At 49.1% G+C, this 25,611-nt stretch overlaps 1 protein-coding gene across 1 annotated transcript in view; it reads right to left on the bottom strand.

The window, feature by feature from the left end:
* The window catches only part of Sik3 (Salt-inducible kinase 3), a 111,231-nt gene extending 88,192 nt beyond the window's left edge, over positions 1-23,039 (bottom strand). Inside the window, exon 1 of the mRNA XM_075692471.1 lies at positions 22,240-23,039. Coding sequence (XP_075548586.1) covers positions 22,240-22,443 — 204 coding nt within the window. The 5' untranslated portion in view covers positions 22,444-23,039. The remainder of the gene's footprint in view (positions 1-22,239) is intronic.
* Between the last annotated feature and the right edge of the window lie 2,572 nt (positions 23,040-25,611).

The raw sequence follows: 25,611 nt of genomic DNA, 5'->3' as shown, positions 1-25,611 counted from the left end.
CGTACACCGACGTAGAAACGCCACTCCCAGCATAGGCATGCATATTCGTGCCCATGGAACAGCTCGCAGTCTGGAGTGCGTCTGGACTCAGTGCGTCGTACACCGACGTAGAAACGCCACTCCCAGCATAGGCATGCATATTCGTGCCCATGGAACAGCTCGCAGTCTGGAGTGCGTCTGGACTCGGTGCGTCGTACACCGACGTAGAAACGCCACTCCCAGCATAGGCATGCATATTCGTGCCCATGGAACAGCTCGCAGTCTGGAGTGCGTCTGGACTCAGTGCGTCGTACACCGACGTAGAAACGCCACTCCCAGCATAGGCATGCATATTCGTGCCCATGGAACAGCTCGCAGTCTGGAGTGCGTCTGGACTCAGTGCGTCGTACACCGACGTAGAAACGCCACTCCCAGCATAGGCATGCATATTCGTGCCCATGGAACAGCTCGCAGTCTGGAGTGCGTCTGGACTCAGTGCGTCGTACACCGACGTAGAAACGCCACTCCCAGCATAGGCATGCATATTCGTGCCCATGGAACAGCTCGCAGTCTGGAGTGCGTCTGGACTCGGTGCGTCGTACACCGACGTAGAAACGCCACTCCCAGCATAGGCATGCATATTCGTGCCCATGGAACAGCTCGCAGTCTGGAGTGCGTCTGGACTCGGTGCGTCGTACACCGACGTAGAAACGCCACTCCCAGCATAGGCATGCATATTCGTGCCCATGGAACAGCTCGCAGTCTGGAGTGCGTCTGGACTCGGTGCGTCGTACACCGACGTAGAAACGCCACTCCCAGCATAGGCATGCATATTCGTGCCCATGGAACAGCTCGCAGTCTGGAGTGCGTCTGGACTCGGTGCGTCGTACACCGACGTAGAAACGCCACTCCCAGCATAGGCATGCATATTCGTGCCCATGGAACAGCTCGCAGTCTGGAGTGCGTCTGGACTCGGTGCGTCGTACACCGACGTAGAAACGCCACTCCCAGCATAGGCATGCATATTCGTGCCCATGGAACAGCTCGCAGTCTGGAGTGCGTCTGGACTCGGTGCGTCGTACACCGACGTAGAAACGCCACTCCCAGCATAGGCATGCATATTCGTGCCCATGGAACAGCTCGCAGTCTGGAGTGCGTCTGGACTCAGTGCGTCGTACACCGACGTAGAAACGCCACTCCCAGCATAGGCATGCATATTCGTGCCCATGGAACAGCTCGCAGTCTGGAGTGCGTCTGGACTCAGTGCGTCGTACACCGACGTAGAAACGCCACTCCCAGCATAGGCATGCATAGGTGCGCGCCGGGAGTCGACGGCGTGCTTTTTACAATGCGCATTCAGGTGAAGACGAATGACACTCGACACAGCGGGACATCTTCTTTTCACAATTACCAGCCCTAGCGGGAGAAACTATTTGCCATTTTCTTGTAAAGCAGCCGCGTTGTTCTCAAGCTGCCGCAGTGATTGAGCGCGATGATGGCTTGACAAGTTCGTTGGGAGACAATAAGCTGATGCATCACACTCCCATTTCACGCTCCGCGGTCATTAAAGCGCATTCCAAGTGGGGGGAGGCAGGGGGAGGGGGGAGTCAGCGACTAGCATTTACCCTCACTGCGAGCACATGTCAGGAGCATTCAACGACTCGCCCCCGCGTTTGCGCGAAGGTTTCGCACGAAGCGCCGGGCGCTTGGTTAAGTGACTTTCTCTAGTTTTGAAAAAACGCCAGCCGTCACAGCAGGAGTTCACTAATATACTCAATTTTATTCGACATAAAACGTACAATGCCACTACAAGAACTGTTAAATCCACCGTTTAATTGACAAAATTATAGACTGTCAGGTTGTATCCGTTCGGATATATATCAAAAACACGGAAAAGAGGATTAAACTACACTGTGCGTTAGCCAATCGCTTAAACGCGTACTGCATGGCCGACTAACATAGTGGAGCATGTGATGCTTATAAAGTCCAGCTTTCATTCATTCATTCATCATCATCATCATCATCATCATCATCATCATCATCATCATCATCTATCTATCTATCTATCTATCTATCTATCTATCTATCTATCTATCTATCTATCTATCTATCTGCAGTCATGATTGACTGTCTTTATGTTGCAGAAGTTCTGGCAGCGCTGCCGTCATTCAGCCGTGGTCATTCCATGGGATAGCGGAGGAAAATTGCGGTAGACAATACAAAGCACCAGCAAGCATACAAGCGCGCGCGCGCGCGCAAACACAGGCACACACACACACACACACACGCACCCACTCTCGCGTGAGAGCGGCGTTCGTCAACCACGCAATGATCGTACCGCGACTTACAAGGAAGCGATGAATCACATCCAGAAGATTGCCCCTGGCGCAGTGATAGAGTGCCACGTAATCGCGCGCGTATACAGCACGCCGCGCCTGTCACTGCACGGTCGTAACACCGAGATGGCCCTGGTGAGAGACGAACTGAAGGCAAGCCGTAAATCGAGGCGGTCGTGCGCCGAGTCCCGACGATATCAAGGCCGCTGTTCGGAGGCGCGCCTGAGAAGTGCGCACGGGCGCCTCTATACGCACGGCGGTACCCGGAACAACACCGCGCTCACCAGGTGAACTGCAGTACGCAGTAAGTTAGGTGCGCGGATGAGATTATGAAGTTTGCAGGGACAACACTGCCGCAATTAGCACGTGACTGGGGTAGTTGGAGAAGTAGAGGCCTTTGCCCTGCGTACGCATTGTGCCACTTGCTCATATCCACGCATACGACGCGACGTATGTTGTTTACCGCGATTGACGGAGCAGTAGACGGTTCATTAAATGCTTGCTTTATTGGCCTTGTAATCTGTATTGGCTCTTTATATCCGACCAGTAAAACCCTTATCAACCCTTATCGGTCATTTTCTACGTTGTCGGATTCGATCGAACTCCAATCGACCCTTATCAACCCTTATCGGTCGTTATCAACCTTATAGGACTCGATCCGACCATTATCAACCTTATCGGTCCTTATAAGTATTGTTCCAACACTTTAAGGCCTTATAGCTCTTTCGCAGCTTATCCATCCGCGTCGAACCATTATCAACCACGATCAGACCCATATAACTCCTCATCATTCCTCATCCTTATAAACTCATTGACTGTTTATATGTCTGTGTTGCGCGACAACGTAGACAACGCGGCACAACACATTCATATGGTTAATGTATTCTCCTTCGGCAAGCATAGTGTTGAGCCCTACTAGATGACGGGTAGGGATTAAAAAAATATATGTAGTTTCACGTGCGACAACCACTTTCTGATTATGAGGCACGCCGTAGTGGAGGACTCCGGAAATTTCGACTACCTGGGGTTCTTTAACGTGCACCTAAATCTAAATGCGTGTTTTCGCATTTCGCCCCCATCGAAATGCGGCCGACGTGGCCGGGATTCGATCCCGCGACCTCGTGCTCAGGAGCCTAACACCATAGCCTGTTACGTTTCGCCTACGACGCGCGGTTTAGCCGGCGCGACTGCAACAAAGCAGCAGACATTTTGGCCCGTTCGGCGTCGCCGCTACGCTCCCCGCCAAGCGTGTCCAGGCATGTTCCGATGCCACGTGTCTTCATGTGCGTGTGTGAGTGTATGTGCCATTGTTCCCGACCAGAGGCGCTACGAGAGTAGAAGTTACCTTCTCCTTCCAGCCATTGTGCCCGACCAGAGGCGCTACGAGAGTAGAAGTTACCTTCTCCTCCCAGCCATTGTGCCCGACCAGAGGCGCTACGAGAGTAGAAGTTACCTTCTCCTCCCAGTCATTGTGCCCGACCAGAGGCGCTACGAGAGTAGAGGTTACCTTCTCCTCCCAGTCATTGTGCCCGACCAGAGGCGCTACGAGAGTAGAGGTTACCTTCTCCTCCCAGTCTTTGTGCCCGACCAACGGCGCTACGACAGTATGCGTCACCTTATCCCATTGTACAATCACGTGCTCGTCTATTGAGGGGTTCCTTCTTGCCCTCAACTGCGAGAGTATAAAAACAGCTGCCCCGGACGCCAAAAGGAGGGCTCCGATTTCTTCTGTTGAGTAAAGTGCTCTCCCGTCTCTCTACTTCGGTCGGTCAACCTGACCGCCAACTCTTTGCGATGTTAAAATAAACAAGTTGTTTTGTTGTTACCAGTCGACTCATGCTTTGCCGGGACCTTCGGATGATTCCAGTTGTACCCCAGGCCGCCAGGCCAACGCTACCCTTGGGGCTTGCGACCCAGGTACAACCACGGGCGTCAGCGCCGAGTTCCCAACAAATCGTACCAGCGGGTACGACCACAACAACTCGTACCAGCGGTGCGATTCAAACAAGCCACTGAGCAACCACGGCGGGTGACGGGTAGGGATAAACACCCACGTTAGCAGAAGGTGCATATAGTGAGTAAGACACTCGGCTTCTGAGCGCGGGGTCGTAGGTTCGAAACACACCACCGCCAACGCTTCATTTTTTTTTGCGAATTTTCTCATCATCATCATCATCATCATCATCATCATCATCAGCCTGGTTACGCCCACTGCAGGGCAAAGGCCTCTCCCATACTTCTCCAACAACCGCGGTCATGTACTAATTGTGGCCATGCCATGCCTGCAAACTTCTTAATCTCATCCGCCCACCTAACTTTTTGCCGCCCCCTGCTACGCTTCCCTTCCCTTGGGATCCAGTCCGTAACCCTTAATGACCATCGGTTATCTTCCCTCCTCATGACATGTCCTGCCCATGCCCATTTCTTTTTCTTGATTTCAACTAAGATGTCATTAACTCGCGTTTGTTGCCTCACCCAATCTGCTCTTTTCTTATCCCTTAACGTTATACCTATCATTCTTCTTTCCATAGCTCGTTGCGTCGTCCTCAATTTGAGTAGAACCCTTTTCGTAAGCCTCCAGGTTTCTGCCCCGTAGGTGAGTACTGGTAAGACGCAGCTATTATATACTTTTCTCTTGGGGGATAATGGCAACCTGCTGTTCACGATCTGAGAAAGCCTGCCAAACGCACCCCAGCCCATTCTTATTCTTCTGATTATTTCCGTCTCATGATCCGGATCCGCCGTCACTACCTGCCCTAAGTAGATGTATTCCCTTACGACTTCCAGTGCCTTTCTCATTTCTCATTTTCTCATTCCGAATTTATTCTTTTACGCGTGAGAGTATATCCCCACACTTTGAGTATTTGTGATGCAGGTGTATGAAGCCCGGCAATAAAAGCAGGCGCAGCGCCAAGGATGAGGTCAGCGGCGCAGCTGTCATGGCGGGTGGTAGATGATCACCTAGATAAGAAGAGGCGAGCGGCACTGCGGATGACGTCATCAGCACAGCTGGTGCGGCGCGGCGATGATGGCTTTATTTAAAAGAAAGAACTCGCTCGATTGGTTTGTTGTGCAGATAGAGCTTCACTGATGTAGTATCAATGTTCTTGTTCTAGATCGAGAAGCAACGTACTTCGTTCTTTTTCCGAATTTATTGTTAATTTGTTTTCGATAACCCAGTTGATTACCTTTGTAAACTCAGACATTATGATGGCTTGCAGCGCTGACAGACTATCTCCTGTCAATATTATGGCCATATCGTCCGCGTACATTAACGTTTTAGAATACAGAAGAGTCTTGGGGAAATAATTTATGTACAGTGAAAAACTCCTTCACGGTATCCTCACCTGCCCCGAACTTGTCAGTTGTATCATGTATTGCATTCCGCGCAAGATCACCAGATAACATAGACCTTTGCATGTCCCTGCTTGTCCTCACCAACGCTCAGGCGTCAACAGAATATGGAGTCTTTATAACGGTTACATTGATGAGCTGAATATTTTTCCTAACTCGCCGTCATTATTCTTTTCTGAGCTTTGCGCTGGTGTTTCACAGTTCTAGAGATAGTTCAACTGTCTTTCTCCTCCTTATTCTTTTATACTTACCTTGCGCTTTGTTTTGTGTACACTCCTCCTTTCGTGATTGTTCTTTTTATTCGTTGTGTATACTTTTCTTTATCAACACTCTTTTTATGTACAAGCTTTTCTTCTTTTTATTCATTGCTTTCTTTTAGTATTTTTTATGTAAGCGTGCACCAGCACTCAGACTTTAGGGTTGTTTCTGGGAACGGTAAATAAATGATTGATTCATCATCATCACCATTATTATTATTATTATTATTATTATTATTATTATTATTATTATTATTATTATTATTATTATTATTATAAGTATACAAATAATGCTGGTACACATCAAAATTCAAACCATGCAACGCCGTCACACATCGCAGCCCTTCCTTTTAAAACACAGACTGAATCGTGTCATAGCATAATTTAATAATGACAAAAATGAGTGACAGTGAAACCCCCTCTGCAATAACGCGGGCTTTCTCACGAGCTTCCATTGCATGACATAACACATATCCGCTATCACTCGCTTATACGATAAACATGAACTTAAACACTATATATGCAGCCCAGATGCCGAACGCCCACCGCGGAGATCTCGCGTTTCATTTACGTAAGTACACGGTCTCAGCACAACAAGTTGTAACGATTTTATTACGCAAACACGGGACCGACTAGCTGGCTAGCGCTCATCGCGCGCCTCTAGATAATGCGCGGGCGAAAAGCACCGACGGCACAAAGGCCTTACATAAGACGGGGGGCGAGACGCCACGACGAACGAGTATGGCGATGCTTTGAGCAATGCTCATCCACGCGGAGTGGAGGGGAAGGCACAGCGAAATTAAACTTAATTCATTCCAATTCTTTGTTTTCCTTTCGAGCGAACGACACGAGCAGCCGCAAAAATTGGCAGTCTCGCCCGAAGGCAAATCACTGAAAACGACAGCAAGGTTTCGCTTTGCGCTATAGCTCCTCGAACCGGTCTTCCAGTATTCCAGTAGGTGACACAGTATTAGTGCTTTTTATAACATTATAAAAGGTCCCCCTACAGTGTTTACACTATGGGACCTTTTTCTGTACTAAACATCAATATTTTTGTATCTGCACTAAGTATTCAATAAACTTCAGACTTCAAACTTCAAACTTCAATTCACGGAGGCGACGTACGAGTATATGGCGCGACGCATCACGCGAGACAACTGCTGCATGCGCCGCAGAAATAGCGCACTGGCAGATATGGCAGGCGTCTCAAAACTCTAGCGCGATGAGGAATGATGGCAGCGGCTGTTAAAGGCGCAGATTTACGGGCGTCGCAACTTGATGCTGCACAAGATGAGAAGGGAAGCAAAACCGTCGCCATTTGTCAATGCCCAGTGAATGGATTAAGAGGCGCTTGAAGGCTGAGCTACGAGGCCGGCGACGACGAGACCGAAGGAAAGCCCGGCCGTCGAAGCGATTCGGAGAGAGAAGGGCCTCCCTCCGGGACAGAAGCAGAGCAGGGGCTCAATCGCCTCGGCCGCGCCGCACATGGAACAGGACAGCACCCCAGCTCTGCCTCCTCTGACGGCTCTGGCATCGCCTGCCAGAGCCGTCGGCCATGGGTCCTGCGACCGCGACGACCTGCCCTCCTTTCTTTCCTTTTTCATGTTCCCTATACCCTTCTTGAGGGCTCTGAGCTCTGCTCTCGAAAAGGCTGCAGAAAATAGAAACTCTTCCACTATCTATCTATCTATCTATCTATCTATCTATCTATCTATCTATCTATCTATCTATCTATCTATCTGTCTATCTATCTGTCTATCTATATCTATCTATCTATCTATCTATCTATCTATCTATCTATCTATCTATCTATCTATCTATCTATCTATCAAGTTATTAGATTTAGCTTGACGCTGACTGTCCGCTCAGTTCAGACCAGCGTGTACTCACTACGCTGCGGCGCAGCTGCTCAGCCGGAACGCCAACGTGTGCGCGCGCTACGCTCACGCCGGCAGCGAGACAGGCGCAACGCCGCCCTGGCTTCGCCGCAGGAGCAGATTGAGCGGGTCGCGACGGTGGCCTACCACGCGCGAACCGCGCATGCGCCGTCGCTACCGTGACTAGAGCACGAAATATGGCGGCTGCATGCCCGCATAATTAATGCCGCAATAAAAGCAACTATAGACTTAGCAGCTTGACGAGGTGGCTGCCCCCCGCGCAATGTGACAGCTACGGACAGTTGGCACGTACAGAACAAACGGAGCGCAATACACGTGCCTGACAAGCACTTAAAGCTAACTGTAACAGGATCTGCATGAATAGGTAATGACGTGTAACAACGCAATACGCGTTAACGGATAAGAAGATCAATTTGGCAAAGACGGAAAATTATAATACCACAAGGGGTGTAGGTAGCGCGAATAAAAGACGGGACAAAAGTAGACACACAGGGACACACACAGCGCTACCTTGAAGTCTTGAAGATGCATTACCAACAATCCCACATTGCAACCCTGGTGCATAATTTTACAGCTGAATTGGTGCTGGACCCATGTCGCACGAACTTAGCTGAAGTGTAGTTTTAGCTGAGATTTCTGTTCACGCCGCAAATCACGACCGATGATTCGGATCGACAAAAGCTCGCTTGAAGGCGTTTTTTTTTTTTTTTTTTTTTCAATTATCCCTTTAGGTGGGGCCCTGCATGCGCCTGCACACGCAAGGAAAACGCGTCAGAACCATCAGCAGTAACGAAAAAAAAATTTTTTTTTGCACGTCGGGAACATCTGAAGAGCTTGTTATTGGACCTGCACTTTAAGGTTTCTTAATATGCGCCAAGTGCTTTAGTAATAGGAGTGTACGAGTCTGCTGCGGCGCTCTACAGCATGTCGTCATGTAACCATACAGCTCTGTTCGTTCATTGTTCTTAGAGTAAAGAAATGCATTAGGCAAAATCATCAAGTTGCTTGCTCTTATACAAACGAGAAGAAAGGGGGTTAACCGAGGGGCCCAATTTTTATTACTCATATCATGCTGTTATACAAGGAATTTTAACATGAAATAGTCATGCCACACGTCCTGTATTCCTGCGAGGAGAGGGTTGACTCGTCTAAGCGCGGTCGCGTCGGTTTGGGTCAGCTCCTCGGCCAACGTCACGTCGAGTTATTGAAACCGTCTCCACTTCTCTCTCTCTCTCTCTCTCTCTCTCTCTCTCTCTCTCTCTCTCTCTCTCTCTCTCTCTCTCTCTCCTACACTTCAACCAAGCTCACTCTCAACTACACCTCAAAGCTGGCTATAGGCCCCAGAAATACTGGTATTCATTCATTCATTCACTGCTTCCAGCCGCAGAACTTGATGAAAGGACGCAATAAAACCAAGTCAGAACGTGAGAGAGTAAAAGGAACCGCACATAAAGCACACAGCGCGAAATGCGCGCACTTTAAAGCAACGACTGCTGTCTCGCTGATTGACAAAGACGCGCCTCCGAACAAACGGCGACTAAGCCCCAGGCGGTGATATGGGCGACCCTCAGATGAACGACCTGTCGGAGACTGGCGGCGGCTTTCTTTCGCCGCCACAGGCAACTAATGCAACCGGGCCGAGTGTGGACTTGAAGTGCATCCAACGGCCACGGCCGCGCGTGCAATCGCTCACACCGGCCACCTGCTCGCTGACAGGTGATGAGAAAGCGCTCAATCTCTTGAGGCTTTGAACAATCAAATGCAGATGTTCCGAACACGTGTATGCGCGCGGACCGACAAACAATGCTTTCTTCCAATTCCTGGGTCCCCCACGTTCGACACTCATTCGATGGACTTCATATTCGAACTCTCCTCTATATATGTTCGCATTGTCAGTACAAGCTTCTATTATACTTGTACTCTAATGCTTTCTCGCTCTCTCTGTATATGCTTCGTGGTCTGCAGACTGTTAAGGTTTGGTCAGTCTGTTATAGACTTTCAACAGTGTTTTGTATTTTCATCATCTTTCTTCGCTGTTGTCGTTGTTGCTACCGTTTTGCGTATAGGTCTGATTTTGGGTAGCCGTCCCTACCTGTGGCCCGAGTGTTGTGGTGTGAGCGTCAAGCAAGGCCGGCAGCGCTCCCGCTTCTTAATTTCGACAGCAAGCACACCGAGTCGTGGTGCCGGCAATCGCACCCGGACATTTTCAGATCTCGGACACTGGCTGCCCCGTGATGATCGATATCGAAGATGTCTCGGCGAATGTTAATCGCGTCCCTCGCATTTCCTACTTCTAGTGCTCGCTATTACAGTCCGTGTACTCCCGTCGACTGTGGTGGCAGGCTTCATTGCAAGTCGCCCATAGCGCGCGCAAACAGAACTCGCATATATGCGCGTGTTCCGAAGTGCGTTTAGCGCACTTTAGCGTCACGTCGGTGCAGCCGCTCCTGGCTTCCGGCTCTCTCGCCACACGGCAGTGCATGCGCGAGTGAACGGACGCTACAGCGCGTGCGCAACAGTGGCGGCCGTCGCGTTGGCAGCAGGACTCGTGGCTCCGGTCCTGAATGCAGCTCCGCGCCGGCGGCGGCCACGTGGTTTTCAGTGAAGCGAAACGCGTTTTGCGAAAGCCGAGGCCCCAACAACAATGCCGCCCACTTCTGCGGCGGCGGAAAAAAAGAAAAAAACAGAAAGCGGCTCACTCGGGAGCCTCGGCGGGCGGCCCGTAACCTGCCGCTGCGAATCTCCCTGTCCCTGTCGACTTGCGTAAACCTACTTGCGGCACCGATAGCGGTGCTCGCACATAATTGTACTGCTTACCGAATCGGCCTGTGGCATGTGAAATAGCGCTCTTTGAATGGCTCGTTCACAACGAGAAGAAAGCAAACCGAGGGCCCGATTTTTTTTTTTATCAGTCATATCATGAGAAGCCAACAAACAAGGACATCAAGGACAGCATATGGGAAACTACGTGTACTTATTATTTGAATTAAAGAAACGATAAATTAATGGGAATGAAAGTGTATGAAAAAACTGGCCGCAGGTGGGGCACGAACCCACGTCTTCGCATTACGCGTGCGATGCGAAATTTCTGGGGTATTTAGGTTTGTTTACTGGAACTAAACGTGGGAATGTTAGCCAGCGCCACACCTCACTGCCTTGACAATAGATGCGGAACATTCCTTTTTTTTTTTTCCCGCAGGCGTCACGTGTACGTTATCTTTTTGGGTGAAGTCAACCGGTTAATAAACCCACACATGCTACCTGAGGGCATCAATGCTACTGGATTAGAGGCATCGCTATGTAATGAACGAGAAGAAAGGTAACCGAGGGCCGTTCACATTGAGGCATTCGCTGTCGTTCACAATGGGACATTCGGCGTCGAGAGCAGCGCGGGATCCGATTCGGCGGCGGCTAATTCAGCCGAAAAGGCCCTGTCCGCACCCGCCAATCGGTTCCAGCCCGATCTCTGCCACCGCTGCCACCGAAATGACTCCCGTTTCACCACTCGGAACGCGAGCCAGCAAATGAGCCCCACCTCGCGGCACTCCGCAAATGGCGCCGACGGCGTTCGAGCTCGGCATCTTGCAGTCGTCTAAAAAGGCCGCTTCAACTGCAGCGAGCGCGCGGATATCAGCGAAGGTTGCGAGAAATTATTTGTGTCTGTACGACAAGCGCCATGCTAAGAACTAGTATATCGTGTTGTGGAAGGAGACACCGATGCGAAAGATAAAAGTGCGCAAACTCAACGCGTGCGTACAAAACTGAAAAAAAGAAATGAAGCAGGGAATTAATAGTTAGCACGCATTCGGTTAGGTAGCTCTGATAGCAAAAATATCGCACGCTCTGCTCGTTTTCGCGGTTATTCGAGAGATGGCAGCAGCTTCAGCGGTTCTAAGGGCGAGCAATGTGAACGACGCGGCATTTCGTCGGCTAAAAGGATCCCACGCAGCTTTCGCCGCCGATGACCCAATGTGAACGAGCCATAAAATTGAGTCAACTTTGCTTTGTTCTCGCCCCTCTGTCAACGCTCTCCGAGACGCACTTTCTGAAAGGATGAGTATCAGTGCATCCAGGCGTGTATGTTTGGAGTCTTTCTGTTCTATAATAAAGCGCGTTGAATCCACCGGCTTCCAATGCCTGCTAATAATTTCCACAAGTGCGGGCTCAACACCTTTTCTGACAGGTTTGTCGAGTTACAATATAATAAATTTCTTGTTCTCGATTATACGTCGATACAAGCCTTAATGTAACTAAACGAATATACCTGCGTGCAACGCTCGATGTTTAGATTCGACAGAGAGAGCGAGTGAGAGGGGAGGGAAAAGAGGAACATACATATCCCTCCTCTTTCACACACACACACACACACACACACACACACACACACACACACACACACACACACACACACACACACACACACACACACACACACACACACGTTTCCCGCCAACCAGGTGGCGCGCCGACCAAGGGCTTTAAAAAAGCGTAAACAGCCGCGCTTCTACAGTTTTGTTATCCAATGACGCCTGAGGCCTCGGTCTCAGTTGAATGATCGATCAACTAACCGATTTCGGAAAACGGTCTTCGCGAGAAGTCGTACCTTAACTTCGCGTAACTACGGTACATCCGCGTCGTCACAGCACCACTGCTGCTGCAGTGCGCGCGGCGCTGTCGTAAAGCCGCGAGCGGCACTGACCCCCGCCAAGTGGCCGCGATCCGCGGCCCAGAACGTCGTTCGTCATCCGACGGCTGCGAGCAAGGCCGGTGATCCCATGTGCTTCGCAAGGTCGACAACACTGCCGCGTCGCACTATGAATTCTTTCTTCATTTGTTTCAATTTTTTTTGCAGGTGCCATTTTATACGCCCACCGCCGTAGCAATCTGAGGGCACGCTGCACGAGGACAAAAGAACAAAGCGACGCAACTGCGCAACACCACTGCCCTACTATTCCATAGAAAGTCGAGAAGCAGAGAGAATGTCGCTACGGCGCCGCCCGTAGATTTCTGTACTGTACTTCGTTGCTTTTCAAAAAGATTGAACGTAGTTCTTCTTTTCCCCGGTTTCCAATCCCTTATTACCGTATTTTTTTCTTATTCGACGGGGCGGGGGTGAGGGGGGGAGGCGATACATGAGCCCGCCATAAAGATTCCCCAGGAAAAATTTCGCCTGTGTTTGAATATCAGCAACTATCAGAATCATCAGAATATCAGAATATCAGAGAAACACCAATGTATGAAAGCCTCTAACCCTACAGCTAGAATAGAACTGGCAGAACTTTCCAAGTTAATCAACAAGCGTAAGACAGCTGACATAAGGAAGTATAATATGGATAGAATTGAACATGCTCTCAGGAATGGAGGAAGCCTAAAAGCAGTGAAGAAGAAACTAGGAATTGGCAAGAATCAGACGTATGCGTTAAGAGACAAAGCCAGCAATGTCATTACTAATATGGATGAGATAGTTCAAGTGGCCGAGGAGTTCTATAGAGATTAATACAGTACCAGTGGCACCCACGACGATAACGGAAGAGAGAACAGTCTAGAGGAATTCGACATCCCACAGGTAACGCCGGAAGAAGTAAAGAAAGCCTTGGAAGCTACGCAAAGGGGGAAGGCAGCTGGGGAGGATCAGGTAACAGCAGATTTGTTGAAGGATGGTGGGCAGATTGTTCTAGAGAAACTTTAGTAACTTGCGATTCGGTGATGATATTGCCTTGCTTAGTAACTCAGGGGACCAACTGCAATGCATGCTCACTGACCTGGAGAGGCAAAGCCGAAGGGTGGGTCTAAAAATTAATCTGCAGAAAACTAAAGTAATGTTTAACAGTCTCGGAAGAGAACAGCAGTTTACAATAGGTAGTGAGGCACTGGAAGTGGTAAGGGAATACATTTACTTAGGACAGGTAGTGACTACGGATCCGGATCATGAGACTGAAATAATCAGAAGAATAGGAATGGGCTGGGGTGCGTTTGGCAGGCATTCTGAGATCATGAACAGCAGGTTGCCATTATCCCTCAAGAGAAAAGTTTGTAACAGCTGTGTCTTACCAGTACTCACGTACGGGGCAGAAGCCTGGAGGCTTATGAAAAGGGTTCTACTTAAATTGAGGACGACGCAACGAGCTATGGAAAGAAGAATGGTAGGTGTAACGTAAAGGGATAAGAAAAGAGCAGACTGGATGAGGGAACAAACGCGAGTTAATGATATCTTAGTTGAAATCAAGAAAAAGAAATGGGCATGGGCAGGACACGTAATGAGGAGGGAAGATAACCGATGGTCATTAAGAGTTACGGAATGGATTCCAAGGGAAGGGAAGCGTAGCAGAGGGCGGCAGAAAGTTAGGTGGGCGGATGAGATTAAGAAGTTTGCAGGGACAACATGGCCACAATTAGTACATGACCGGGGTAGTTGGAGAAGTATGGGAGAGGCCTTTGCCCTGCAGTGGGCGTAACCATGATGATGATGATGATGATGAACTATACGAGCAATTTCACGCGTATTCGAAAGTTGCGAATAATGAACCGAATATAGTGCTATGCGATTCGGTCCTCAAGTCGAATAGTGTCACTACTTGCAAGTTCGACTACTTTTCGAACTGTTTTAGAATAGTGCACACTGCCAAGTGCGCACGATCACCCGTGAAAGTGAGGCAGAAATTAAGCAAATTTCACCCCTGCCAAAGCGGACATAGATGACGGGAAGTTACGTGAGTACGCTGCGTTGCTGTGGAAACCAGACTTTGCCAACTAAACCGCATTCAAGTATGGCTCATACATGACGTTGGGCGATGGCTAGTGTTTGGTACTATTTATCGATGCTGCAACTTTTGTTCGTTTAGGACTAACTCTGAACACTCTTGATTGCAACATTATTTGATATGATAGTGGTGCCACCTGCAGCGACCATTTTAACTACAGAATGCGCCTCTCGCTCAGCCATCTCTGCGTTCAAAGCGCATTTTCGTTTTAGTCTCGAACGTATACACAAATGCTAACGGGCTCATAAGAAATACTTACAAAATTTCAATCTCGCAATGCACGACCCCGCATGTTGAAAAAAAAAACTTATTTGTTTATAATGCTCCGTTCTAGCTTTCGATAAAGCGTACTTCATGACGTGTAATGTAACAATAGAAACTTGCTAAAGCAGCGAACATTGGGATGTTAGCATTGTTTTGCTATAATATATAAAAAAAAATATTCGAAAACTATTCGAAATATATTGGATATTCCATCCGCTTTTCGCACTATTCGATGGGTATTCGATTCCGTCTAAAATTTACTATTTGCACACTCCTACGAAATTTATATAGCTATACTATATTAGACGTAAACATACGTACATACACAGTTTAGAATGTAATAATTTTACGATTGTTATTAACTGCTGCGCGCGAGCCTATGAAGATTACGTATACAGGCGAAAAGGAAGATCCACATAAGTGGGCCAGTTATCTTCACGGCCGGATCATTAGATGTCCAGCAAGATATCTGGATACCTCGGGCGCGATAACGTAATGTGTCATAGTGCAGAAGGGACAGGAAACGCTTCGTGCCACCAGCGAATGAACCAAAGCACGCAGCCACGGGTGAACATTAAACTGTAGTCGGTGTCTGTCTAACCAAAAGAAAAATATGAAGAAAAAAGCATACCTAGCATTGTTTAAACGCAGTGACAACGAGGACAAGCAAGTGGACACACACACACATCTCTTGTGTGCGTCCACGTGCTAGTCCTCCTCGCCGATGCACTTAAACAATCCTAAAGTGTGTCTCAGCAACAAGGCCAAACGTCTACGCTCGTTAATAAAGCAGTAGCAAATACAGCGCTGTCCAACTCGGAAGATAATTTGTAAGGATGCTTTCCTTCTTCTGCTGCGAGGGCCAATTACGTTCGCTCATTTCCACGGACATGGTGGCAGTAACCAGCTTTCAGTATCGGTGCTTAGAACGACAGAAAGCTGAGCTAGTCGGTAAGACTTCATTATGCAAAATAGAAGTGAGGCGTGCAGACAGGACACAAGAGTAGAGAAGTAGGGAAGCACAAGAGTAGAAGTAGTAGAGGCGTTCGTGTTGTCTACTTCTCTACTCTTGTGTCCTGTCTGCACGCCTCACTTAATACTATTCAGTATCGGTGCCCTCTCCGGAACATCCGTTTTGAAGGGCGGAGGCCCAACGGGAAGATATACAGCGCGGTTTGGCGGCTCATCTCGTGCGGGGCCGGGATGCACTACAAGAGATTCGATTCCTTTCCGCGCTTCGTCGGTGACCCGAGATACACTCCACTGAGGTGTTATCACGCGATCGACTGGTCGTGAATTATCAACGATACGGAAGAAACAAAATCGAGCGAAAGGATTCACTACGGTATAGTGGCCCCTAACTATTACACGTTGTCGCCGGGCGCAGGTTTGCACAGCCACATCACACAAGTGAGGAGCCACCGCTTCCGCTGCCGAGAGTATCGCGTGAGGCAAAGCGCGGACGCGATAAGCGCGGAACCTCGCTTGTCGCTATCCCTCCCCGTTTGATTGCGTACGGTTTATCGGTCCCGCTGCGCGATAGGCTAGGAATGATTACGGTCGAAAGATTGAAGATGAACATATGCGCAACGTGCTGTTTGCAGACGACCCTTCCCCCCGTTAAGAAAGAATTCCAGAGGTTACTTGAAACAACTGATCGAGGACCTGAACAGCACGTTTGTTTAAACGAAGTATCCGTGGGATTTACTGATTAAGAAAATGTGCAGCATAGAAGTCTCTCTAAACTAAGGTTCGAAACGCTGAAGGCCAACAACGTACCATAAAAAGGATGTCGAGGACGGCGCAACAACGAGCAAGGAAACGGGAAATTATATACAGTTAAAATATTGCAAATAAGGCATCAAATGAGAGCACGTCCTAGTTGAAATTGAGCAAGAAGCTTAGCAAGTCACGTCATTCAGAAAGCCCACAACGAGTGACTTACTGGAGTAACAAAGTTGAAGCCAAGCAAGAGGAGATGCAGACGAGGGTGACAGAAAATCATATGAAGTATGCGGTTAGATAGTGGTTTCAATACACACAGACCAGGGGTAAACGGAAATGTTTGGTGAAGGCTTTACTAATGATGATGATCACCTGTGACATCACGGCTCATAGAATATACGTCCGCTGTTTAGATGTGTTGTGAAAGGTAGCTAAAGTCAGAAGATTGGCTGTTCGTTAATCTTGAGCATAGAGAAGATGAAAGAAAGACGAGAGGGAGAACGTGTGGACTATAGTAGTTGATACTCAAATCTGAGCCCAAAAGGCTGAAATTTTTGTTCTGAATGCAAGAAATGAATAATAGAGCTTTAAAATTATGTATGAGAACGCGGCATTCATTTGAGAAGATATTCCAAGGCGCTATTGAGGAAAGCCTCAACAACGAAACGCTTATGAAGAAGACGGAGATTGAAAGGGCACTTGAAACAATTTCACTAAAAACAGCGACCCGGCATAAAACTTGTATAGAGGCGACACGGAATGATTAATGAGCTTCAATTGTATGCAAAATAGATATGTTCCCACACGAGGTACATTAAGACATTTCTCAATTACTGATACATGTCTGCGCTCTTATGTGCCGCAAATCAGTTGGATTATAACCTTTGGGGTTAATGCTGGAAGAACTATTGAAGCCAAAGGAATTGTGTTCCTGATGACTTGTATACTCCGTTTCACACATAACAGGCGATGCTACGGAAGCTGTGTAGGTAGTGCGGTCTGACTCCGGGAATTTATTATTTACTATTATGGGCAGAAAAATGAGACGGTAGGCATTTCGCAGTGTAGTTGACTTAATCGGCCACGCTTTACGGGAAATAATGCAATTGCTACAGAGGCGGAGCCAGGAGGGGAGGGGGGAGGGGGGGTGCGCTCACAGGTCACATGCCTTTTGAGCACCGCCCTGGTGAGAGAAATTCAACCTGCTCCCACTACGCCAATCTCAAAATTTTCTTCGTATCGCTTCAATATTATGAAAGAAAGATCGCTACGCGAATTCTCCCACATACTGACCAATGTTCCTGCGTTTATTTGCTTTATTCATCATCATCATCAGCCTGGCTACGCCCACTGCAGGGCAAAGGCCTCTCCCATACTTCTCCGGCAATCCCGGTCATGTGCTAATTGTGGCCATGTTGTCCCTGCAAACTGCTTAATCTCATCCGCCCACAAAACTTTCTGCCGCCCCGTGCTACGCTTCACTTCTCTTGGAATCCAGTCCGTAACGCTTAATGACCATCGCTTATTTTCCCACCTCACTACATGTCCTGCCCACGCCCCCCCACTCCCCATTTCTTTTTCTTGATTTCAACTACGATGTATTTAACTCGCGTTTGTTCCCTCACCCCAATCTGCTCTTTTCTTATCCCTTAACGTTACACCCATCATTCTTCTTTCCATAGCTCGTTGCGTGGTCCTCAATTTAAGTAGAACCCTTTTCGTAAGCCTCAAGGTTTGTGCCCCGTAGGTGAATATTTGCTTTATTACGCTCCTGCAATCTGCGATAATTTGCTCCAAACTCAACGAGCCTCGCGCTACGTAAGTCCAGATGGGACTTGCGTCTATACCCGCCGCAGTAGTCCAGAGGCTATGGTGTTGCGCTGCTGAGCTAAAGGTCGCGCGTTCGATCCGCTGCGGCTGCATCTCGATGGGGGCAAAAAGCAAAACAAAGAAGGAAAACGAAACGCTAGTCTTCTGAGATTTAGGTGCGCGTTAGAGCATCACGGACAGTCAAGCTTAATCGGGAGTCCCCAAACTGAGGCGTGCCTCATAATCAGATCGTGGTTGTGACAAGTAAAACGCCAGAATTTAATCGTCTTGGAGCGATCGTCAAGGCGAACGTAGATATTTGGTCGCTTGGAGTGTAATTCGGCACAGTCATTTGAAAGAGGAGCATCATGCCTTCTAAAGGAACGACTGCCAAAATCGACATGCGAAGGGCACTCCGAACACCCCCGGCCCTCGCTCCCTACTCCCCGTTCCGCCTTCGAAAATGGCACGGCACCATGTTTCGGCGGCGGCTTTGCTATGGCAATACCTGCACGCGATCTAGTAAATGTCATCGTCGGGAGCGAACACAAGAACGGAAGCATGAGAGGCTTTCCCGTTTCGCCCGCACTATGACCTCAGGCGAGCTTTATTCTTGCCTTAGTTTCCCACCTTTCGGCCGCCCATTATATCACGAGCTCAGCCTTCTCGTTGGCGTCCGCGTACACATTTTCCCCGTGTGCTATACGACAAGTCATCCGTCTGCTCTATTTTCATTTCTTCTTTCTTTTTTAAACGTCATACGCAGGTCAAAAGTTCTGTATGTGAAAAATGGATTTGGTTGGATGGCTGGTTGGTTATTCCTCAGTTTAACGGTGGAAGCCACTGTATAGAATCAAACAGTAGGAGGGGTGAATAACGTAAAAGAAAATCTTCAGGAATATAGGTTAGGACGAAATGCACAACAGAAAATCTCGAAAACTTCGCCGCCACAGATAGGAACTGAATAACTAAATCCATATTAACGTAAAAAAAAATATACATCAGGAGAAAATTTGGCATGCGACTCTTCTTGTATACATCCCCCCCCCCCCACCCATATATGCATAAAAAATTCACATTCCTGCGGCTAGAACTCGGAGCGGTAGCGCCAAATGATATGACTACTGGACGAGTGAAATACGGAATAACCTTTCGAAAAGGATCCTCTGAAAGTCTTTTCCTTCAAACTAAAAAATGACAGATTAAGAAATGTTCGATAGAATCACTCTCAATACAGAAATGGCATAAAGGGGACGGAGGCAGACTAGACGTAGTTGCGTAAGCGAAACTTCAACTTGTGCTGTCGCCTTCGCCGAGTCGTATGTTCATTTACTTGTTTCTTTCTTGCCTTGCAAGTGAGAGGGGGGGGGGGGGAGAGGGGGTGCTCCTTGTTGGCGTTCAAGCCTTTGTAACCTCCCCAAAAAAACGAAATACGTATAATCATAAAGAGTCCCTTCACGTAATCAAACCGTCAGCTATGTGAAATGAGATTCGCAGCTACCCAACACCGAGTCGTGCTGAAGCGATGATGGCGACTGGTATTGCACTCTTCTCGCTCAATGCTATCAACAAATTTCGACATGTCCCACGGTTACAAGAAAGTATAGCGCGTGGGGTACGCATTCGTGTAGGACGTTCAGCTTTAAACAAAACTGCCTGTGTTTGTAGAAAGACTCACGGGACAAGACACCCCACTTGCATACTTCTGGACAAGCCGCAGCTAACGGTTCTGCTGAAAGGGCAATCCTCTACGTGAAGCGATGCTCTAGAAGGCCTAAGAGACCTCTAGAACATCGCTTCTCGCATTAAATGAAATGTTAAGCATAGTGCAAATTAAAAGGTTAATCATAGCTGGCTTTACTGTGTGACGTTCGCCTACGGAGCCGCTTAAAGTCGTTGAATGCGCTACAGGCGACCAACGTTAGAATAGAGGTGCAATCGAGGTTTGCGAATGGTACAGAAACTGTTCGTCCGACTACCGTCCGGTTGAAATGCCTGCTGTGGCCTGTTGTTAAAATTAAATTGTGGGGTTTTACGTGCCAAAACCACGATCTCATTACTAGGCACGCCGTAGCGGAGGATTCCGAAAATTTTGATCACCTGGGTTTCCTTAACGTGCACCTAAATCTAAGTACACGGGTGTTTTCGCATTTCTCCCCCATCGAAATGCGGACGCCGCGGTCGGGATTCGATCCCGCGACCTTGTGCTTAGCAGCCCAACACCATAGCTATTAAGCAACCACGGCTGGTGCCGGCATGTTGTGATGCGAGGGCATCTGCGGTAGTGAATAAAGGCGTGCACAAAGTTACGCGCGGGTAAAAGTTATAAGAGGCCAGATGAAATTCAATGCGAAGCCGTTTTCGTGGAAAGTGAAGCTTGACTGGCATCAAAACATCAAGTGCAGTAGACTACGCACAAACAGTCGACTTTCTACCGCTGGAGACAGACAGACTTCTTGTGCAGAGTTCAAGCGCATTTCACAGAAAGTAATCTTATCTTCATATCCGACAGCGTCATTAAATGATACCGTTAGACAAGGGCCATCGGAACATGCCTCTTCTTCCACGAAACCCCCGGGGATTTTCTTCCGCAAGAGGTTGATGCAACCATTTAGCAAATAAACGCTGCAAGAGGGGGCGACAATCCGCTGTCGCTCCCGGTTGTGTTGCTGCAACCGCCACAACAACCAAAGAGAACAGCTCAGTTATCTAATAGATAGACGACCGCAGTTCACGGTCACTACAGTGGCTAGTCGCTGAGCGAAAAGCTCCGACAAGCGGAAACGTTTATTCGGGTAAACGGAAAACAGCATTTTCAGAATCACGACCATCAATCAGGGAACTAAGGAAGAGTGTGTTCAGGACGACTGCTCACTGCTGACACGGCGAGGGAAAAAAAAAGAAAAAAAAAAGTTGGTCCCTCAAAGATACTGTGCTTATTCGAGGAAGTCATGAGCTTTTGACCTCGCTCAACTTCACAAAAGCGACTGCCCTCTGCAATGCATCGCCAAGCACTACAAAAGTGGGGCTGTTTTTCTTCATCCAGCGGTGATAACGGAGCCAGCAGCTAGACCTTATCCTCGTCGGCGCTCGAAGACTGAACACACAAACGAGAGGAGCCGGTTGTGTTGAGTAACGCGCCTCGTAAGAATGACGCTGGTGCAAGAAGGGGACATGAATACGATCGCGAAGGCCTGCAGTAGTAGCTCGACCGTTGCGACACGCCGACAGGTAGCAAGCGCCCCGCACGCGCGCGCGTCCACTATCGCGCGCCACGAAGACGGCCTCCCACGCCGGCGGGAATACGATCACTGGCCGTGCACACTCGTTCTCGTCTGGTACTGTTATCGGAAGAGACCGGAGAACATCGGTCTCGTTGCGGACACACTCTCGAGAGGTGGGGGACGCATACGCGAAACGGTGGCCGATACACAAGAGACGATCACGCGAGCCCGGCAAGGCTCGGCACAACACGAGCACCGTGTTATCTTTTAGCGCTCGCGCTAGGGAGATGAGACCACTGCACCGAAGGCGTGCCGACCGGCACATGCATGCGCACGGGGCAGCCTACGAAAACAAAAACAATCATGCACTGCGTCGTCGCCCTCGTCGCACGGCACGGCCCCCACTCGCTGCATACGCAAGTAGGAAAGGATCACACGTTGAAATACGCCACAGAAGAAGCGCGCAGGTCTACGGCACCTCACAGCGAGGCCTCCAACGGCACCGAAAATTAAGAAATAGCTCTGGCGAGGTCAAGGACCGCCGAATCAGGTGTTCCGTCTCAGGTGCGGGAGATGTTCCGTCATCGACCGCTATCAAAATAAACGTAGTGGATGAAGCCAGCGGGGCTTACCTTCGTTTTGGTGATGACATGGTTGGCTAGTCGTACCACTGCGAAGTTTCCTTTGCCGATCGTTTTTTCCAGTTCGTAAAATCCGACTCGAACCAGCCCCGCACAACTCGACGCCCTTACCCTGTCAGCCGCCATGTTGTGGCGCGCCGCACGCATGCGCCACACACTTACTCTCGTAGCCGGGCGCTGGACGAGCTTCCCCATTCAAAGCAACTTGCTATGTCGCGACACGACGCTGTACATGCACACTGGTCGACCCTATGTTCGCGGCACACTTTCAGTCGGTCGCCCATAGTCCCGGTCTACGAGCGGGCGAGCCTCCGCCGCACTGCCTCCACGATCTCGGCCGTCTCGGCGCTAGCAGACGCATACAACACATCTGCCTGCTGCGGCCGAGGCTAGGCGAGTGGAGAGAAGAAACCCCCGGGCAAGGAGGAGGACGGCCGCCTCCTTACGTCACGCTGTCGTGCCGACGATCCGCCAAACACACGTGATGGTCACGGCTTGCTCGGGGAAGCGCTGCGGCCCTTGCAGCTGCAGCTGCAGTAACGTCAGTCCAGCGACGGTGTCCGTGACGGGCAGACATCTCGACATTGCGGAACGTCGGGCGGCCTCCGCTGCTCCGCAACCCGGCTTGCGGAGACGAGCCGGGAGCCGGACCGAATGCACGACAGTCCCGAAGCCAAGCAAATGTGCGGGGAGTCGACCGGCCGGGGCGAGATCTGGCGCTCCCCGCTGAGACCTTGAAAGCCGCGCGAATGACGTCAAACGGCGTCAGGTCGCCATGGCGACCAAGCCGCTGCCGCCGCGCCGTCGGCGATGCCCTCTTTCAGTGTTCGGTCCGCACACACTGTGTATCGGAAGTGCACAATAGCTGAAAGCGCGCCGGGCTTGCGGCGGTAGACCCAGTGCACCTCCGGTTTTGCAGCTGCGCAGCGCTAAGCTCTTGTTGCAGACAACGCGGCGCCTCTGGGAACGGAGGCAAAACAAAGAGCGGAAATAAAGACGGGGTGCAAAGTGCCGGTATCGTCATGTGTCATAAAGAGAATGGTCGTAGCAATACAGCACGTGTACGTTAGTGTTGGTCTCATAAAGCAAGCGACCGCTTCGAAGCTTTTCATAAGCCCTCTTTGCGCATCGTTGGAACAGAACAAAGCAGAGTTTGCGCCACCAATTAAATAAACTGCGGATTTTGTGACCACAGCGCAGGTCCCGCAATCAGCTATTTGATCTTTGTCTGCGTTTAAAAAAAGCTAAAGAAAGAAAACATATGTGTAAAGTTGAAGAGCGACAACTGTTTTCGAAAGGACTGTCCAAATTTCTATATCATACAGTTTCTTTTGATTATTTGGCTACTGCCGCTAACTACTGGTATAAAAAATTAATAATTTGCTTTCTTGCACTCACGTTTTTAACTTTCCGCTCGGGTAAGTGGCTAACCTGTTCGATGAGTGAAAATGGATCTGGATGAAACCTTCCATGAGCAAAGCACCGTGGCTTTATTTTACAGCGCAAGCTGTTACGGGCTCATTCCAATAGCCGGTTCGGCTGCCGGTGTTGCCCGCGAAATAGCGCGCGACTGCCCGCTCGAGGCACTTCGCGCGCATTGGCGAGCTTCTTTCACACTCGGAAATACACGTTTATGTAGCACGTGCTGAGGAACCAACAGCTGTGTCGGGAGTTTTTCATGTTTCTCTACAATTTTCTCATTGATACTTTTCACCTAATTATAATATTTGAGAAGTTTATTAAATAATACTAATTATCTAATTAGGTGGAATGAGAAAATAATCTGAGTATCTCCAAGAGACGGCAAACAAAATTACCTTGGTCCTGTCCGGGTACGTGGCAGTCGCATATTTTTAAACTCTGGCTAAAGTTAGCTGGGACACCCTGTATATCGAGAGAAGGTGCCTTGGATTTATTCCTACTATTTTAAAACTACACCGATTGGCTTGCTGACCTCTACAACTGCTGACGAGTAACATCTATTAGTACTAACTAAATAATTAATTACCCGATTTACCTGCGGGCAGCTACAACAGCTCACTACAGCAACTTTAGTACTAATAAACTAATTATTTAACTTCTTGACTAAATAAATAAAATTTGAGGGGTACTGCGCTGACGAAATATTTGATTTGTATATCTTATGCTCTAAGAAAGAAAGAAAAAAAGAAAGAAAGAAAGACTTAGTTATCCATAGGTGGATGAATGCGAAAGCACAGCCACCAACAAAAGTCGAGTGTTCGACTCCCACCAACGATCATGGGTTCAAGTGCCTTAACTACATTTCATTTAACTATGCATTAATTAAATTAGCCTAATTCACTATGTCTTAATTAGTTTTGCCTTAATTGCCGTCGCCAACTGCCGCGATTGGCTCACTTGGGCTCCCTTGACTTTTTGGACCGTCGTGTGGTCGCGCTAACGCCGCCTCATGATCCATACAATGCGTTTCCATCACTAATTAATTAGTACTAATCAGTAACAACTGATTAAAGCTACTAATCTGCCACTTACAGGTACTCATCAGCCACAGCTGTTTAGTAGAGCGCAGCGGACGGCTAGGGCTGCTGCGGCCCTGGACTAAGTACTTCACAGCACACTCCGGGGGAGCACAGTAGTATTTTCACAGCTACGTAAACTTTTTTAACCAATGTGCTATAAAAACAATCAAAAACGCATCGGTGAACAAACTTGCTGCGTTCGTAAGTTGCGAAGTCGGAGGACCCGAACACCATCGCCAACGCAGAGCTGCCCCCGCATCACCTTCGGCGCTGCCGCCTTCTGGCGGCAATGCAAGGCCCGGGGGCATCCGCGATATACGGTGCCTACGGAGAGTTAAACAATTGAACCTAGTCTAGTAACGTTGCGCCGTCCAGTGTCCATCGCAGGTATCGCCAGTGTTGCGTACTCCAGGGTAGCGTACCGTACTGCTGCCGAGAAGTAGCGGCGCCTGCCTAACGAAGCTCGACCGACATTACTTATTGGGTAGCGTGGCGTTGTCGGCGGGCTGCAGGCATCCGGTAGATTATGGCGACCAAGCAGGGGCGAGACGATTTGCTAGTGCGAAACTTGCACTGTTTATTCAAAGGTAGTTGAAAGAAAATAAGAAAAGCATGAAGTATGAAGTCTCAAGTAAGAAGTCTATCAAAGTACATTTCGGAGCCCCTTAAATAGCTCTCTACAAGTGCGGGCGGGATCTTGCTTCCATCGATGACACGTGACAGGCACGGAGAGAGGGCCCCTCCTCCTGCAATACTCTCATCGACGAATCCGGGGAGAAGGTCGGGTGCATGACCCCTCCGGTGCACGTGGGCTCCGGTTCAGAGAAGGTCGGGTGAATGACCCTTCCGGTGCACGTGGGCT

The sequence above is a fragment of the Dermacentor variabilis genome, chromosome 5 (assembly GCF_050947875.1).
Source record: "Dermacentor variabilis isolate Ectoservices chromosome 5, ASM5094787v1, whole genome shotgun sequence".
Classification (NCBI taxonomy): domain Eukaryota; kingdom Metazoa; phylum Arthropoda; class Arachnida; order Ixodida; family Ixodidae; genus Dermacentor; species Dermacentor variabilis.
The sequence above is the reverse complement of the archived record's forward strand: the minus strand, read 5'-3'. Positions and strand labels throughout refer to the sequence as shown.